An 18,952-nucleotide genomic window follows, 5' to 3' on the forward strand; every position below is an offset into this window, starting at 1 on the left:
TCAGCTGATGGGTATCGCAATTCTTTTTTGATATCCATGGACCAGAGAGGGAGAAAGTTATCTGCCAGAGCCTTTTCTGATCAATAACCAATGTCTGATGGTTGATGGTCAGTATGAGGTTATGATTGGAGCTGGGTGAGATTTGCAGGCGGGTAGGGCCTGTCACAGGCAGGAACAGAAAATTAACCAAAAGTCCATTGACTTTTGGCTGCAGTTAAGTCTGGAAAATCCCAGCTTTTGTGTCTCAACTCACAAATTTAAAATAGGTATTTGGGTGAGGTTGGGACGTGGCTAGTCTTCATTCAACCATAACTCAGTCATAATTCAAGAGAAGAGGAAAAGCCTAAAAGTATAAACCTGCCATGCATTTGAAGTCCTCCCAGCAGCACCGGATGTGGGAGTGGACTCTGTTTCAGCGGACAACAGGACACAGAGGCAAATTTTGGCTGGTGGCCAGCCCACTGACAAGAGCTGTCAGAGGACTGGCAGCTTAGCAGCCTCTCAGCTAACTGTGGCTGCCGCTGATCCTGCAGCGGTGAAGACAGAATGGTTCAGTGACTGAGGCACCCTTGAAGAGGAGTAAGTGGGGCTGGGGTTGCCAAGTAAGATGGGCATATGGCAAACACAGAGAATAAATGATGCCATTACCGTAGGGGGCAGCCATATCCACCAAGGGTCCTTCTGTCTGTCATGGAGTGTCCAGAAAAAAGGCCACCTCCACACTGGCCACCAAGTTTCACTGGATGGCTGTCCCAGTGGGACATCTAACATGATTACATTCGCTCAGAGACAGGAAAAAGCCCTAAATTGGCAAATTAAGTTGTTCAATTGCTCTCTGTGCAGTTGGCCTGTCTGCCAACCTCCTGCTACTGGCAAAATTACATGGTGTCAGGAAGACATTGGACATGAGTCTGATGCCATCATGTGACTGCCAGCCCTCTCGCCTCCCTGCCTGTTTTCCCAAGAGACTGCCAAGTGGAAGCCAAAGTGAGAAGTTAGATGATTTATTTTTGATTGCTCGTTGGTTTGCTGTCCGGCTATTAGTTAGACACTCTTAAAAACTTCACATAATCTGATCTGCAAGAGATTAGTGCTACTGTACTGTACAGCTAGCAATGTCCCTTCTCCACCAGACTAGTATCTCCACAAATGTTCCTGAGATTCAGTTGGACTTGTAGCATCAAATCAAAAACACCCCAAGATACTTCACAGGAGTATTATCAGACAAATGTGACCCCTGAACAACATTAGGACGGGCAACCAGCTTAGTCAAAGGGATAGATTTAATTGGAAGAGACAGAGGAAGGCAAGCAGGCAGACAGAGAGATTTCAGAATGAAATTCCAGAGCTGGGCTGAAGGCACAACTGCCTAATGGTGGAGCCATTTCATAGAAACTCATAAAATTCTAACAGGGTTAGGCAGGATAGGTTCGAAAGCATGTTCCAATAGTGAGGGAGTTCAGAACTAAGGGGTACAGATTGAGAATAAAGAGTAAACCTTTAGAACTGAATGAGCCAGAGAGTTGGTGAATCTGTGGAATTTAAAGAGAATTACATTGAGAAACTTACAGCTTTCATTTTCAACTTGTTATCCCAGTTCTGAATACCTGTGTAACCTAATAAATACAGTTGCAGCTTCTATCAATTACCTGTAAACTGTCTGCCAGCCTGATTGCCTGCCGGAATGTTTTCTTTTTGGTAGAAATTTGACATTTTATCGAAACAGATATTGACAGTAGAAAAATGTACCTAGCAGAGAATGGGACAAAGGATTGTATGACAGATTAAAATGTTTCTTGTTTGCTGTGTACTTGTATGTCTTCTTCACCATACCCCTAAATTTCATTATCCACTGTCTCCAAAATGGTGCATGATGGGAGTCACTGTATATGGTGCATGATGGGAGTCACTGTATATGGTGCATGATGGGAGTCACTGTATATGGTGCATGATGGGAGTCACTGTATATGGTGCATGATGGGGATCACTGTAAATGATGCATGATGGGAGTCACTGTAAATGATGCATGGTGGGAGTCACTGTAAATGATGCATGATGGGAGTCACTGTAAATGGTGCATGATGGGGATCACTGTAAATAATGCATGATGGGAGTCACTGTAAATGATGCATGGTGGGAGTCACTGTAAATGATGCATGATGGGGGTCACTGTAAATGGTGTATGATGGGGTCACTATAAATGGTGCATGATGGGGATCACTGTAAATGGTGCATGATGGGGATCTCTGTAAATGATGCATGATGGGAGTCATTGTAAATGATGCATGATGGGAGTCACTGTAAATAGTGCATGATGGGAATCACTGTAAATGGTGCATGATGGGGGTCACTGTAAATGGTGCATGATGGGCGTCACTGTAAATGGTGCATGATGGGGGTCACTGTAAATGGTGCATGATGGGGATCATTGTAAATGGTGCATGATGGGAGTCATTGTAAATGGTGCATGATGGGAGTCACTATAAATGGTGCATGATGGGGGTCACTGCAAATGGTGCATATGGAAGTCATTGTAAATGGTGCATAATGGGATCACTTTAAATGATGCATGATGGGAGTCACTATATGATGCATGATGGGAGTCACTGTAAATGGTGCATGATGGGAGTCACTGTAACTGGTGCATGATGGGAGTCACTGAAAATGCTAATTTCAGAAAGAATTGACTTATTCTGTCATACTGTGAATGGTCTAACTAAATCATAGTTTCATTTTTCCAATTTGCCAAACCATTTTGTAATGTTATCTGAAGAATCTTGGCACATTGACACCCTGGGTCTCAACTACTTACAGACCACCAGAACTGAAGCTTTTATTGCACCCACCCAACCTAGATTTGTACTATATCCCAGCATTGGAAAGTGCTGACTCATTTTAATAAACCACCCAGACCATCAGAGTTAAAGAATTTAATCTGTATATTGGTGTTGGCCCGTGTAGGGAAAACTCAGGTTCCTTTTTAACAAAATGATATTTGGTAACTTTGCTTTGTACTTACATGTATGGATCTCAACAAGTTTTTAAAATTTATTTCAGACAGTCCCATCCAAGCAAGTGTCACCTGTGAAAAGTTTGTCAAATGACAGCCCATCCAAATGTCCTCGCTTTATTAAGATAAAGAACTGGGAAACAGGTGCTGTTTTAACTGATACATTGCATCTGAACGCTGGAAAGGTAATGGTCAGCTTTTCAGATCTTCACATTGTGGTCTTTGCTGACAGCCATTGAGCAAAATGTGTGGTTTTGGTCTACTTATGTAAGGAAGGATGTAAATGTGCTGGAGGTGTTCAGAAGAGGTTTACTTGATTGATTATAATAGGCAGCTCGGTGGTTAGCACTGCTGCCTCACAGCACCAGGACCTGGATTCGATTCCTGACATGGGCCAGTGTCTGTGCGGAGTCTGCTCATTCTCCCTATGTCTGCGTGGGTTTCCTTCGCGTGCTCCAGCTTCCTCCCACAGTCCGAAAGACATGCTGGTTAAGTGCATTGGCCACGCTAAATTCTCCCTCAGTGTACCCAAACAGACGCCGGAGTATGGCAACTAGGGGATTTTCGCAGCATCATCACTGCAGTGTTAATGTAAACCTTACTTGTGACACTAATAAATAATAAACTTAAACCTGGAATAAGTGGGTTGTTTTCTGAGGATAGGTTGGACAGACTGGGCTTGTTTCATTAGAACTTTGAAGAGTGGTGGGGTGACTTGAAGTGTGCAAGATCCTGAATGGTATTGATAAGGTAGACACGGAAATAAAGTTCCCTCTTGTGGGTTAGTCCAGAACAAGGGGGCATTGTTTTAAAATTAAGGATCACCATTGTAGAACAGAGATGAGGAAAGTAATTTTTTTCTCTCGGGTGTTGGGGGGTTTGGAACTCTCTGCCTCAGAAGGTGGTGGAGGTGGGGTGTCATTGGGTATTTTTAAAGCAGAGGTAGATAGATTCTTGTTGAGCAAAGGAATCAAAATCTGGAGGTAGGTGGGAATGTAGAACTCAACGCAGACAGATCTGCCATGATCTTATTGAATGGGGATGCAGGCTTGGTGGGTTGGATGTTCATATTTTTAATGCAAAGAATTGCTTTACAATTCATGTTTTGTGCTTACAGGTTGCTGGGTGCACCGAGCAGATTTGCATGGGTTCAATTATGATGCCAAGCCATCAAGTTAGAAAACCAAATGAAGTGCAAAATAATGAGAAGCTACTTCCATTGGCAGCAGACTTTATTAACCAGTACTATACATCCATGAAAAGGCAATTATTTAAATTACATCTTTCTAGTTTATATTTTTAAATATTTAAAATTCCTATTTCTTATGTTCCAACATGATCTTAGTTGACTCAAATTTCGATAATTTGTTAATAAAATCCTCTTGAGAGGTCGCATGTTTATATATGATAGGCAACTCATTAGTCATTTATCCACAGGAAACTGGGCAGATCTGCTAATGGGTAAGATGACAAAGTGCCAGTTGGCAGTGCTGAAAAGAATAATGTAACCTGATACAGAACCAGTTTATATCCCTAAAGGGAAAAGAGTTCTACTTGCCAAAACAAAAGGGTCACTAAAGAGGTAAGGATCAAAATAAAATGGAAAGGAAAAAGCATGCAGAAGTGCAAATGGCAAAAAGAACTCCAAAGTCCAGGATGGGTAGGAAAACAGGAGAGCTTCTCGCCCGCTTTTTGGGTGAGTTCAAATCTGCAATCTTCTGTACTTGGACTAAAGAAAAGCAGATACTGAAACTTGCCTGTAGGGAGATGGGGAGGGACCTAAATTGCCCAAAAGCTGGCAGCTCGGATCGGAGGCTCGAAATGTGCACATGTGCAAAAAATTCAAAAATGTTAGCCCTCCTGCCAGCAACGCCAGCCACCACCCCCCCGCACCCTCCCACCCATCCTCTGCTCCCCCAGCCCACCGGCGTGGACACAACCTCCCCCTACCTTCCCCGAACATCGGACACCCCCCCCTACGATCTCAACTCCCTCATGGACCTCCCTCATGCCCGGCGCCCCATCCTCACACAGTCTCCCTCTCATCCCCCCTCCCCCGATCGCACCCCTTCTCATCCCCATGTCCCCGATGGGAGAGTGTCCCTCACCCCCTCTCCTGCCCCGCCCCCCCTTATCCTTGGCGGCAGTTTGGAACTCCCCCCTCCCCACCCTCCCGTTTGCAGTCTCCCTGTCATCAAACCCCCTACATCACCACAGTAGCACAGACCTCTCTCCACACCCACCTCCCACCCGCCCACCCCGCCCCACCCCTACCCAGCCTCAGCATTACAGGCTCCAACCAGCACTGCCTCACTGGACTCAGGGGAAGCAATGTTGCCACAATGTCGTTTCTTCCCCAAACTCCACCCTGCAGCATCAGTTCCATTGCAGATTGCTGGCAGCACTAGGACCCGAGGTCAGCACTGAGACCTGAGTTCAGATACCACCGGCAGTTTGCACCCCCGCCCCCCCGTCACACACGCAGGCCACCCCTGACCTGGAATGCAACACGGCGGTTTCCATTTTCTGCACACATTGCGACCTACCTCCCCGCTCACCCTCAGTGCCGCTGCGCCTACAGCAGACTTTTATAGAGCAGGTGTGTTACTCACCGGTTGCAAACAAGATCATTAAGGCAAGTGAGATAGAATGATTGCAAGTGAACCTCGCTAATTATATTGAGATGCATGGATAAATGAGCTAACTGACATTTCGCCCAATTTAGATGAGATCCAGATCACGCCCTTTTTATTGGTAAGATGGGAACGGGTGCAAAATTGGGTGCGATTCCCATTTGTCCACTCGCTCCCTATTTTCCAACCTCAACCTGCCGAGAAACAGGCACCATAAGGTTGTAAAATTGTCTCCCCAACTAAATATTCAGTTAAATTGGTTGCCATTTATAACAGGCATAAAGCTCTTTGCTTTGTCTCATAGGCTTGGGTCCAAGGCCCACCTTCAAAGGATCGAAGAAGTGACCAAGGAAATTGAAACAACTGGCACCTACCAGCTTAAAGACACTGAGCTAATTTACGGGGCCAAGCACGCCTGGAGAAATGCTGCCCGCTGCGTTGGGAGGATCCAGTGGTCTAAATTACAGGTACTTGCCAGGGATCGTACTTATATGGTGTCATCACAAATGAAGGTGTATTGCATAGCTAGAGTTAAGGGGCAGAGAACAGGTACAAAAAAAGTGACAGTTTACTTTGCAATCTTTAAGAGGTTGTAATTGTCAAACTATAAATGTACATTGAGGTCAGTGTCCGTTAATTACTTAAATACACAGTCTCTTCTTCATCAGGACTTAAATCTGTGTGTAAATCATGAAAATAATGGCCGTGCAATGAACAGTTCTAAGTTCATTAGAAACAGACCTACAAGGTTTAACATGAATTCTCCAATCAAAGATCTATTCTGACAAGTTTCATAGTATTCCTACAGTGCTGAAGGAGGCCATTCAGCCCATCAAGCCTGCACCAACTCTCTACAGGGCCACCCTGCCCTATCCCATAACCTCACACTTTTACCCTGCTAGTCCCCCGAACTTACACATCTTGGGACACTAAGGGACAATTTAGCATGGCCAATCCCCTTGACCTGCGCATCTTTGAACTGTGGGAGGAAATTGGAGCACCCAAAGGAAACCCACACAAACACAGGGAGAACATGCAGACTGTACAGACAGTCACCCCAGGCTGGAATTGAATGCGGGTCCCTGGCACTGTGAGGCAGCGGTGCTAACCACTGTGCCTCCATGTCACCTTGAGTCCATCCTGATTGATAAATACATCTCAATTACCAAGAGGAAAATTAAAATTATATGATTACATTATTAGAGTTGCTGAGGATATGTGCGAATAATGTTAACTTAAAAAAGCACATAATCCACAATGGAACGTCCAGCATCTGAAAGAGAAAGATTTTTATGTGAAATTCTTCAAAGTTTCTGGTTGGCGGCCCTATATAAGATCTACCTTTCTCTTACAAATGCTCGTAGCCTGATAGAGGTTATTTCAGAAAACTCGTCAACAGGTGGGAATGGGTAACTTTGGTGCCACAAAATCTTTTCCTTGCAGAATTTAATCAGCATCACTGTAAGATTCTGAAATTGCACTGAAAGTCATTAGTGGGACTTCTCTATGGTACAGAAACATCCTACAGCTGTGTGTTTTCATAGTACTTTGTGTTATGCACCAGATATTATATTGGTGAAGTAATTCTGAGTAACATTATAGAAGAAAGGAGATGAATTGTGAAACAATAGAGCACAAAACTTGAAAATAAAATAATTGCATCTGATAGTTTGCCTTTTTATAAGTGTGTTAACTTTGGTGTAATATTTGCAGGTTTTTGATGCACGTGACTGTACCACTGCTCATGGAATGTTCAACTATATTTGCAATCACATCAAATATGCAACCAACAAGGGGAATCTCAGGTCGGTGCCAAGGCAGTTCATTTTATTGACCAACTTTACTTGCTGATCCATGCATAGGTAGAAAATTAGTCAGAGTCATGACTATAGGAAAAGAACTTATGTTGTACAACAGCACCGTGCACATTGACACACTTGTATGATGTAACTTTGTCGACGGTTTAACAAGGGCCTTCACCATTTCAAATAAGCAGTATTATTTCTGGCTGGGTAATTTTTAACCCTGCAGTGACTGGTCTGATCGCCTGAAGATATCACATCACACTACAGTGGAAGATTTCATTCTTCAGAACAGGCATGCTTCATTTTCCAAGATGATATTTCACTCTCCAATGTAGTATCACATGTGTGAGCCTCGATCGTTGACCGGGGAACTGAACCACCATACAACGTAATTGGACAAAGATTGGAGAAGTAGGAATTCTTTTCAACATACAGTATCATGCTAAGTTGCCCCTTAGTGTCCAAAGATGTATGGACTAGATGGATTAGCCATGGTAAATGTGCTGAGTTGCAGTGGCACTGTAGTTAGCACTGCTGCCTCACAACGCCAGAGACCTGGGGTTCAATTCCCGGCTTGGGTCACTGTCTGTGCAGAGTTGGCAAGTTTTCCCTGGGTTTCCTCCGGGTGCTCTGGTTTCCTCCCACAGCCTGAAAGACATGCTGGTTTGGTGCATTGACCCGAACAGGCTCCGGATGTGGCGACTAGGGAAATTTCACAATAACTTCATTGAAGTGTTAATGTAAGTCTTACTTGTGACTAAAAAATAAATAAGCTTGAGTTAAGGGGGATAGGGCGGGGTGTGGAAGTGGATAAAATCTCTTTCAGAGAGTTGGTGCAGACACAATGGGCCAAATTGCCTCCTTCTGCACTGTAGTTCTATTTCTATTTGACCTCTCCATTAATTTAGCCATGTGAGTAGCATGTCAGATACTGATCCCCATTCCTATTACTTCAAGAAAAGTACGGAGCATCAGGAACTGTGCAAAGTCCATACAGTCTCCTGATCTCTCCAAGATCCTGAAACAGTATTCATTCTATCTATCTGTGAAAGCTGAAAGGCTGAATTAACTCCTTTGTACTCCATGTCTTCTGCTTCAACACCCAGCCAACTGAGCAGGAGGGCTTCAAGAAGCATTACGCCACTCTCCAGTTTAGACAACTTTTCATTTTAGAATATATCTCTGCATTTTGCCAATTTCTGAGAGAAATCCAAGTTTAGTGAAAGCTGTAAGCTAGGATTTTTAAAAAGGGGTAAATTTTCTGGTCCTGCCCACCACCGGTGGGATAATTTGACAGACCATTGAAAGATTTGTTGACCTCCACTGGGAATCTCCGGTCTTGGGGTGGATGGGACTGGAATATCCCACCCAAAATCTTTTAAAATTGCTAAGTCTTACATGAGTAAATGTCAGGCCACATCACAGCATCATAGAATTGCTACAGCGCAGAAGGAAGCCTTTACCCCATAGTCCTGTACATTGCTTCAATTCAAGTAATTATCTAATGCTGCCTTGAATGTCTCGATTGAATCTGTCACCACCACAATTCCAGGTAGTGCATTCCAGATTCAAGCCACTCGTTGTGTGAAAAAGTTTGTTAATCACTTTTTTATTATTTATTTTACGGGATGTGGGCCTCACTAGGCTAGCACTTATACCTCATCCCTAGTTGTCCTTCAGAAGGTGGTGGTGACCTGTCTTCCTGAACCACCTGAGGTTTGGGTACCTCCATGAAGCTGTTAGAGAGGGAGTTCCAGGATTTAGACCCAGCAACAAGTCAGGATGGTGAGTGACTTGGAGGGGAACCTCCAGGTGGTGGTGTTCCCAGCTATCTGCTGCTCTTGTCCTTCTAGATGGTAGTGGTTGTGATTTGGAAGGTGCTGCCTAAGGAACCTTGGTGAATTCCTGCAGTGCACCTTGTAGATGGTACACATGGCTGCCATGTTCATCAGTGGTGGAGGGATAGAACATAAGAACATAAGAAATAGGAGCAGGAGTAGGCCATCTAGCCCTTCGAGCCTGCCCCGCCATTCAATAAGATCATGGCTGATCTGTCGTGGCTCAGTTCCACTTTCCCGCCCTCTCCCCATAACCCTTAATCCCCTCTCTTATCAAAAACCCATCAACCCGCGTCTTAAAAATATTTAGCGAGGCAGCCTCCACCACTTCAACGGGCAGAGAATTCCAGAGATTCACCACCCTTTGAGTGAAGAAGTTCCTCCTCAACTCCGTTCTAAACCGCCCCCCCCTTTATCTTGAAGCTGTGCCCCCTAGTCCTACTGTCTTTTTTGAGCCGGAAGAGTCTCTCCACCTCTATCCTATCCATCCCATTCATCATCTTATACGTCTCAATGAGATCTCCCCTCATTCTTCTAAACTCTAACGAGTACAAGCCTAGTTTATTCAGCCTCTCCTCATAGCTCAACCCCCTCAACTCCGGTATCAGCCTAGTAAACCTCCTCTGCACTCCCTCCAAGGCCAAAATATCTTTGCGCAGGTGCGGCACCCAAAACTGCACACAGTACTCCAGCTGCGGCCTCACCAATGCCCTATACAGCTGCAGCAAGACCTCCCTACTTTTATATTCAATGCCCCTCGCTATGAAGGCCAGCATCCCATTTGCCTTCCTGACCACCTGCTGCACCTGCAAGCTGGGTTTTTGTGACTCATGCACAAGGACCCCGAGGTCCCTCTGCACCGTCGCCTGCTGCAGTTTTTCGCCACGTTAAGTAATAATCCTTCCTACCATTATTCCTACCAAAGTGGACCACCTCACACTTGCCAACATTAAATTCCATTTGCCATTTCCTGGCCCATTTGCCCAGCCTATCTAGATCCTTCTGCAGACTCTCCACACCCTCCGCACAATTTGCCGTTCCCCCAATCTTGGTGTCATCAGCAAATTTCGACACCCTACACTCGGTTCCCTCCTCCAGATCATCTATATAAATGGTAAAAAGCTGAGGCCCCAGCACCGACCCCTGGGGCACTCCACTAGTCACCATCCGCCAATCCGAATAGCACCCGTTGACCCCCACTCTCTGCCTCCTATTTGACAACCAATCCTCTATCCACGCTAACACCCTACCCCCAACTCCATGTCCCCCGACCTTCTGCAATAACCTCTTGTGAGGTACTTTGTCAAACGCCTTCTGAAAATCCAGAAAGACCACATCCACCGGCTCTCCTCTATCCACCGCCCTAGACACATCCTCATAGAACTCCAGTAAATTTGTCAGACACGACTTCCCTTTAATGAAACCGTGCTGCATCTGCTCTATCAAGCAATTCCCTTCAAGATGCCTCGCAATTTCCTCCTTAATGACGGATTCTAACATTTTACCTACCACAGACGTTAAACTAACCGGCCTATAATTCCCCGCCTTTTGCCTGGCACCCTTCTTAAACAATGGTGTAACATTAGCCGTTTTCCAATCATCCGGCACTTCCCCGGAATCCAGCGACGTCTGGAAAATAACCACCAAGGCATCCACTATCACCTCCGCCATTTCTTTCAGAACCCTCGGATGCATTCCATCCGGTCCTGGGGACTTGTCCACAATCAGCCCCTCCAGTCTGTCGAGCACCGCCTCTCTAGTAACAGTAATGTCATTAAGACCCTCCAGTCCTACCACCTTTCCATCGCTAACACCCGGCAAATTATTCACGTCCTCCTCCGTGAAGACAGAAACAAATGTTATTCAAGATCTTAGCCATATCCCCATCCCCTACCACTAGGTCCCCTTTCTCATCCTCTAAAGGACCAACGTTCACCCTAGCCAGCCTCTTCCTTTTTATATATTTATAAAAATGTTTTATAACATGTTTGTGGAAGGGGTAGCAATCAAGAAGGTTGCTTTGTGCTAGGTGGCGTTGAGCTTCTTGAGTGTTGTTGGAGCTGCACTCACCCAGGCGAGTAGAGAGCATTCCATTATACACCTGGCCTGCATCTTGTAGATGGTGGACAGCCTTTGAGGGGGTCAGGAGGTGAGTTACTCACTGCAGGATTCTTAGCCCTTGCCCTGCTCTTGCAGCCACTGTATTTTTATGGCTAGTCTGGTTCAGTTTCTGGTCAATGATAACCTCCAGAATATTGATAGTGTGGTAATGGTAATGCCATTGAATCAGGGAGATGGTTAAATCCTGTCTTGTTGGAGATGGTCATTGCCGAGCACTTGTGTGGCATGAACATTACATCAAAGTTACTTTGTTTGTAAATCACTTTAAATCTGTGCCCTCTCATTCTTGATCCTTTTATGAGCGGGAACAGTTTCTCCCCATTGACTCTGTCCAGCTTTGTCATGAGACTTTCATTAAATACACTGGCCAAGAACACGATCTTTAAACCTTATTCTGTGGTTAATTGAATAATAAGAATATTTCCCTTCCTGGTTCATAGAATCATGGAACATAAAATTCCTCAGTGTAGAAGGAGACCATTCATACCATTGAGTCTGCACTGACAACAATTTCACCTTATCCTCATAACCCCACATATTTACCCTGCTAATCCCCCTGACACGAAGAGACAATTTAGCATGTTCAATCCATCTAACCCACACTTTGGACTGTGGGAGGAAGCATTGGCATCACTTATCTCCTTTGCTAATCTCTGTGACCATACTCTCCCCAACATCTCCTTTTGAGGCTTGGGGGTCACATTTTGTTTCATAATGCCTCTGTGAAGCAGCTTGGGATGTTTTATTATGTAATGCTCAGTTGGTTAGGATTAAATTTACTGGAGTTCTATGAGGATGTGTCTAGGGCGGTGGATAGAGGAGAGCCGGTGGATGTGGTCTTTCTGGATTTTCAGAAGGCGTTTGATAAGGTACCTCACAAGAGGTTACTGCAGAAGGTCAGAGGACATGGAGTTGGGGGTAGGGTGTTAGCGTGGATAGAGGATTGGTTGTCAAATAGGAGGCAGAGAGTGGGGGTCAATGGGTGCTATTCGGATTGGCGGTTGGTGACTAGTGGGGTGCCCCAGGGGTCGGTGCTGGGGCCTCAGCTATTTACCATTTATATAGATGATCTGGAGGAGGGAACCGAGTGTAGGGTGTCGAAATTTGCTGATGACACCAAGATTGGGGGAAAGGCAAATTGTGCGGAGGGTGTGGAGAGTCTGCAGAAGGATCTAGATAGGCTGGGCGAATGGGCCAGGAAATGGCAAATGGAATTTAATGTTGGCAAGTGTGAGGTGGTCCACTTTGGTAGGAAGAATGGTAGGAAGGACTATTACTTACGTGGCGAAAAACTGCAGCAGGCGACGGTGCAGAGGGACCTCGGGGTCCTTGTGCATGAGTCGCAAAAACCCAGCCTGCAGGTGCAGCAGGTGGTCAGGAAGGCGAATGGGATGCTGGCCTTCATAGCGAGGGGGATTGAATATAAAAGTAGGGAGGTCTTGCTGCAGCTGTATAGGGCATTGGTGAGGCCGCAGCTGGAGTACTGTGTGCAGTTTTGGGCGCCGCACCTGCGCAAGGATATTTTGGCCTTGGAGGGAGTGCAGAGGAGGTTTACTAGGCTGATACCGGAGTTGAGGGGGTTGAGCTATGAGGAGAGGCTGAATAAACTAGGCTTGTACTCGTTAGAGTTTAGAAGAATGAGGGGAGATCTCATTGAGACGTATAAGATGATGAATGGGATGGATAGGATAGAGGTGGAAAGACTCTTCCCGCTCAAAAAAGACAGTAGGACTAGGGGGCACAGCCTCAAGATAAAGGGGGGGCGGTTCAGAACGGAGTTGAGGAGGAACTTCTTCACTCAAAGGGTGGTGAATCTCTGGAATTCTCTGCCCGTTGAAGTGGTGGAGGCTACCTCGCTAAATATTTTTAAGAAGCGGGTTGATGGGTTTTTGATAAGAGAGGGGATTAAGGGTTATGGGGAGAGGGCGGGAAAGTGGAACTTAGCCACGACAGATCAGCCATGATCTTATTGAATGGTGGGGCAGGCTCGAAGGGCCAGATGGCCTACTCCTGCTCCTATTTCTTATGTAAATTCATTGGAGTTTAGAAGAGTGAGAGGGGATCTCATCGAAATTTATAAAATTCTAACAGAATTAGATGGCAGATTCAGAAAGAACGTTCCTGATGGTGGGAGAGTCCAGAACAAGGCGTCATACTTTGAGGATTAGGGGTAAATCTTTTAGGACAGTGGTAAAGAGAGATTTCTTCACTCAGAGAATGGTGAATGTGTGGAATTCACTACCACAGAAAGTAGTTGAGGCCAAAAGGTTGTGTGATTTCAGAAAGAAATTAGATATAGCTCCTGGGGCTAAATGATCAAGGGATATGAAGGGAGACAAGATCAGGATATTGGACTTGATGATCAGCGATGATCAGAATGAATAGTGGAGCAGGCTTGAAGGGCCGAATGGCCTACTCCTGCTTCTGCGTTTCTGTATTTTTGTGTAACTCAATACAAGTCACTGTCCCAACTTTGTTTCAATGAAAATCCTTAGATTTAAGTAAGAATTTAGAAGTGACTTTATTTCAGAAAAAAAGCTTCATTTTCAATTAACATCAACGGGTGTCAGTTTAACATCTGTCAACAGTTATCAGATTGATGGTTTTACAGGTCTGCTATCACAATATTCCCACAACGAACAGATGGCAAGCATGATTTCAGAATCTGGAACAGCCAGCTGATCAGATATGCTGGATACAAGCAACCCGATGGCTCAGTCATTGGAGACCCTGCCTCTGTGGAGCTAACTGAGGTAGAGTATATCAAATAACTGCTGGGTCCAACCCCCAGCATTCAGTTTTACTGATGGCTGTTTCCATATTGCTTATCTGAATGTTATATGTTCTTTGCAAATTATGGTTGATGCAGATTTGTATGCAACAAGGTTGGAAAGGACCAAAAGAGCGCTTTGACATCCTCCCACTTTTGCTTCAAGCTAATGGAAATGACCCTGAACTATTTGAGATTCCCCCAGAACTAATCCTGGAAGTATCTTTCAAACACCCTAAGTACGTACAGCTTTGTTGAGAACATTTGATCATTTACAATTCAGTGATTGTTTTAGCTTTCATTATGAGACAGGTTAAAGTATATATGTTGGTAAACGTTCCAAATGAACATTTTTGATGCATGGTCCAGTTAATTCCAGTCCATGCAGTTTTTTTTTGCCAGGAGTATTGCTTTCACTCCAATTCATATTCCAAAGTGGCCAGAGTTGTTTATTTAGCTGCAGTTTTTCTCCCCCTTGCTTTGGCCATTAGGTTTGCTGGTTCTAGATGGAAACCCAAATAAGGTGCAGTTGCCCATGCGGAACAGGACATCAAGTGTGGCATTGGTTGCCATGTCTCTCAGCAAGTGGAAGGGAGAAGTGATGGGCAGAGTCAATAGTCTCCGCTGGTTCTGTCTATCGAACTGCAGGCATCTTCCGTTCTGAGAGTTAGCTACATTCCTGACCCTTAGTCCGGGCAGCAAGAATGTGGGTGAAGAAAGGGGTTGATAAATGTGAAACAGGGGGACATTTACTCAAGATAAAATGATGATAATAATCTAGAATCATAACACAACAGTTAGAAATTGCTGGAGTCTTGCACCTTATGGTGTTGTTCGCATTTCTGTAACCTTTGGAATGTCCTGTAGGTTTGAATGGTTTAAAGATCTGAACTTGAAGTGGTATGGCCTGCCAGCTGTTTCAAACATGCTTCTAGATATCGGAGGCCTCGAGTTTACAGCCTGCCCTTTCAATGGATGGTACATGGGAACGGAAATCGGAGTCCGTGACTTCTGCGATACAGCCCGGTATTGTGTTCTAGAGGTAACTTCTATTTCCTCTTTAGAACAGCATAGACATGTTTCCCTGATCCTTTATCACAGGGTGAAATGAATGACTTTTAAGCAAATAAAGCATACAACAGTGGATAAAAGAAGAAAGAACTTGCATCTCTCTTGGCCTCAGGACACCCCACAGCGCTTCACTTAAAACCTATCTCTTTGACCAGGTAGAATTCACTTGACATGCCGGCTACCTCTGCTTTACCCAGCATGCCATCCCATGTAGTTGCATGAGGATTTTCCTCCAGTTCTGATCATTGCCATCTGTGAGCCAAATCCCCCTGCATGTGTTGCTCCTGGGAACAAGTAGCTTCAATATTGGAGGCAGTGAGGATTCAAATCCGGTCAGTACAATTAATGGAGTAGATTTCACTAAGATCAATGGGGAGATCATTCAGAGTGCCTCTCAGATGGCTGATCAGCAAAGGAGAGTTTACTATCCCGCAGGGAGTATTAAAGCCTTTAAGTAGGAGGTGCTGGAGAGGAGCTCCAGTAGCATTACACCCCTGGGAAAACCCACAGTGCTGTTAGGAAGGGAGTTTCAAGATTTTTCATGGAATCACAACAGTACAGAAGGAGGCCATTCGGCCCATCCAGCTTGCATCGACAACAATCTCATCCAGGTATTTACCCTGCTAATATCCCTGACACTAAGGGGCAATTTAGCATGGCCAGTCAACCCTACACTGGACTGTGGGAGGAAACCAGAGCACCCAGAGGAAACCCAGAGACAGTGAAGAAACGGATTTCTTTTATTGATTTATTTTTGTTGTAATAAGTCTTTAATGGGTGTCATCAATTTAAGGGAAGTGTATTGTGTGATCCAGCCTCAGTGTCACTTTGGCCTGGAGCAGAACACAGGCACACAGCTCTGCGACTGTGAGCTCCTCAAGCTTTCCATCCACGTATTTATGTTCATGTGTGCCTGTTGATAACAAGTGAAGCCACAGTGTGTTTTCCCTTCTGAATGATTGGTGCCTTTTATTTCATTGCAACATATACAACAATTTGATGAGAATTGTCTTAAGATAAACACTGGATAGATTTACCTGTAAATGCAACTCTCAAATGTCTTTCACTCATCATAAGAAGTTCTTTCCTATTGTTTGTGTGTGAGCAACAATGGGAGAAGCCAAAGTCTAATTGGTTCTGACAGCTCCCGTTCCACCATCCAACTGATCTAATTGTGTCTGACAGTCAATGGTTCCGTCTTTCAACTGATATAATGGAGAAAAAAGACAACCTTCAACTCTGCCGAAGATAGTTGATTGTTCTTAAAGAAAAAACTTGAACAAACTGACACATGAGTTGAAATGCTGACTGTCAGTTTAAGGCACAGGCAGTTGGTAAATCTGGAAGTGACAACTACCAGTTTGGTACACAATCTGTTATACCGCAAACATGATTTGTCTGCTTGGGTGTTCACAGGGCCATATCCCCGACTGCCATTCACTGCTAAAGACCTACTTAAAAATCAATGAAGCTGACGTAGCAATCAATGGTGTGTTCTGTAAGTTTTTCTAACTGTTTTATCACAAACAGTTGAATTAACTTACATCATCCTGGTCTGAAACCTACCTAGGGATGGCATGGTGGTACAGTAGTTAGCACTGCTGCCTTACAGCGCCAGTGACCCAGGTTCAATTCTGGCCTTGGGTCACTGTCTGTGTGAAGTTTGCACATTCTCCCCGTGTCTGCGTGGGTTTCCTCCAGGTGTTCCATTTTCCCCCGCAGTCCAAGGATGTGCGGGTTGGGTTGATTGGCCATATTAAATTGCCCCTTGGTGTTAGGGGGATTAGCAGGGTAAGTTTGAGGGGTTATGGAAAAAGGGCCTGGGTGGGATTGCAGTCAGTGAAGACTTGATAGGCCTCCTTCTACACTGTAGGGATTCTATGATTCTACTTGGTCTGCAAGCATCATCACTTCTATATATATTTTCATTCCCTGTGGTGCCTCGGATATTTACTTCAGTATACTCAGAAAACTAATTCCTCTGCATTCACACTTTTTGTGTTATTGGGGATGCATGGTATTCCTGAAAAATTTGTTTGACCAATAGAAAACACCTACAATAAGCCCTCGATCGCTGTTGAATTGGATTGAAGGAGTGGTTTAGATTTGGTAAGGAGACAAGATTGCATTGGTACTGGAAATAGGAATGAACCTTGCACTAAACAAGTAATATTGAAAGAACCTGCTTTTGTGGCAAGATTTGAAACAATCTCAGATTTGCTGATGATATTGACCTTACAGCGGCATTGAAGGGGCTAACTGATAAGGTGTGCATGGAGAATGAGAAAAGCTGTGATGTTCTGGGTAGATTTCCATTATATAATCAGTTGGAATATCTTCCTGGGTCTGTGCACAGAGGTAAATAGAAGAGGCTACAGAAGGCTGAGAAAGTGCTGGGCAGACAGGTTTTTATCATGGGATTTAAAGGTCACTGGCTAGGCCAGCATTTATTGCCCATCCCCAGTTGTCCTTGAAAAGGTGGTGGTGAACTGCCTTCTGAAACCACTGTACCCAGGTACACGCAGATTGCTGGTAATGGAGTGAGTTCCAGGATTTTGACCCAGTATCAGTGAAGGAAGTGTGGTACAGTTCTAATTCAGGATGATGTGAGGCTTGGAGAAGCTTAGTGAATGACTTGTCGTGAGTGAAAAGGTTCTAGATGACTAAAGCGGCCAGATTCTCTCTCTCCCTTCACAGATCCTGAACCAAAAACAGAAAATGCTGCAAAATCTCAGCAGGTCGGACAGCATCTGTGAAGAGAGAATCGAGACTGTATTCTCCAGCATCTTCTGTTTTTGTCTCAGATTCCAGCATCCACAGTATTTTGCCTTTATCCTCACAGATCCTGCCTCACCTGCTGAGCACTTTCAGTTTTTCCTGTTTATATTGCAGATTTGTAGCATCTGCTGTTTTTGCTTTTGCATCCTGTAAGGTTCCCTGTCAGCTAAGTTGGATAAGGATGTGGCTAGTAGAATTTGGATGAACACTGGTGTATGGGAAATGGTACATGGGAAGCTTGGGCAGAAGAACATATGAAACACTCACATATAAAACCATGTGTATAGAATAGGAATGCCGTGACAGTGTTTTCGTAAAGTTAGCTGATTGTGCACTGCAGAAACTCCCATTATCTTTATAGGGTAGGGCTTGATATGCCACTAAAATATGCTGGACGTAAAGTTTAGTTGGAATGACAGTGCCCCAATCACGAATAGACTTCAGAAACTATAACTTTTTATGTATTTTCCAAATATCTCTTTCAGTGGCATGACAGTGGTTTACACTGCTGCCACACAGCGCCAGGGACCAGGACCCGGGTTTAATTCCCAATTTGGGTCACTGTCTGTGTAGAGCTTGCATGTTCTCCCCATGTTTGTGTGGGTTTTCTCCGGGTGCTCTGGAGGTCCAAAAGGCGTGCTGGTTAGGTACACTGATCATGCTAAATTTTCCCTCAGTGTACTCGAACAGGAATGTGGCAACTAGGGGATTTTCACAGTAACTTCACTGCAGTGTTAATGCAAGCTTACATGTGACTAATAAATGAACTTTAAACTTTAAAAAACCCTTCTCTTTTAACTGTCTCCTGCTGCAGTTGAATCCCAAAGCATAAACCACCTTCCTTATTGGAGCAGAAAATCTTCATGACTAAATCAAGAGTTGGTTCAATTATGGATGTGTCAAAACCAAACACGTTCCAGTCCTCA

General features: G+C 44.6%; 1 protein-coding gene across 2 annotated transcripts in view; it reads left to right on the forward strand.

Annotated features, from left to right (window-relative positions):
* Positions 1-18,952, forward strand: part of nos1 (nitric oxide synthase 1 (neuronal)) — a 90,221-nt gene that overhangs the window by 31,755 nt on the left and 39,514 nt on the right. Inside the window, exons 4-10 of one of the 2 annotated variants that reach the window (XM_080208418.1) lie at positions 3,058-3,195; positions 4,128-4,273; positions 5,948-6,110; positions 7,357-7,448; positions 14,019-14,160; positions 14,277-14,416; positions 15,045-15,219. In XM_080208418.1, the coding sequence (XP_080064544.1) occupies positions 3,058-3,195; positions 4,128-4,273; positions 5,948-6,110; positions 7,357-7,448; positions 14,019-14,160; positions 14,277-14,416; positions 15,045-15,219 (996 nt within the window). Of the gene's footprint in view, positions 1-3,057; positions 3,196-4,127; positions 4,274-5,947; positions 6,111-7,356; positions 7,449-14,018; positions 14,161-14,276; positions 14,417-15,044; positions 15,220-18,952 lie in introns of those variants that run through there. The other variant, XM_080208417.1, reaches the window with a different exon arrangement.

The sequence above is a fragment of the Carcharhinus amblyrhynchos genome, chromosome 20, assembly GCF_965287045.1.
Source record: "Carcharhinus amblyrhynchos chromosome 20, sCarAmb.v2.hapA, whole genome shotgun sequence".
Classification (NCBI taxonomy): domain Eukaryota; kingdom Metazoa; phylum Chordata; class Chondrichthyes; order Carcharhiniformes; family Carcharhinidae; genus Carcharhinus; species Carcharhinus amblyrhynchos.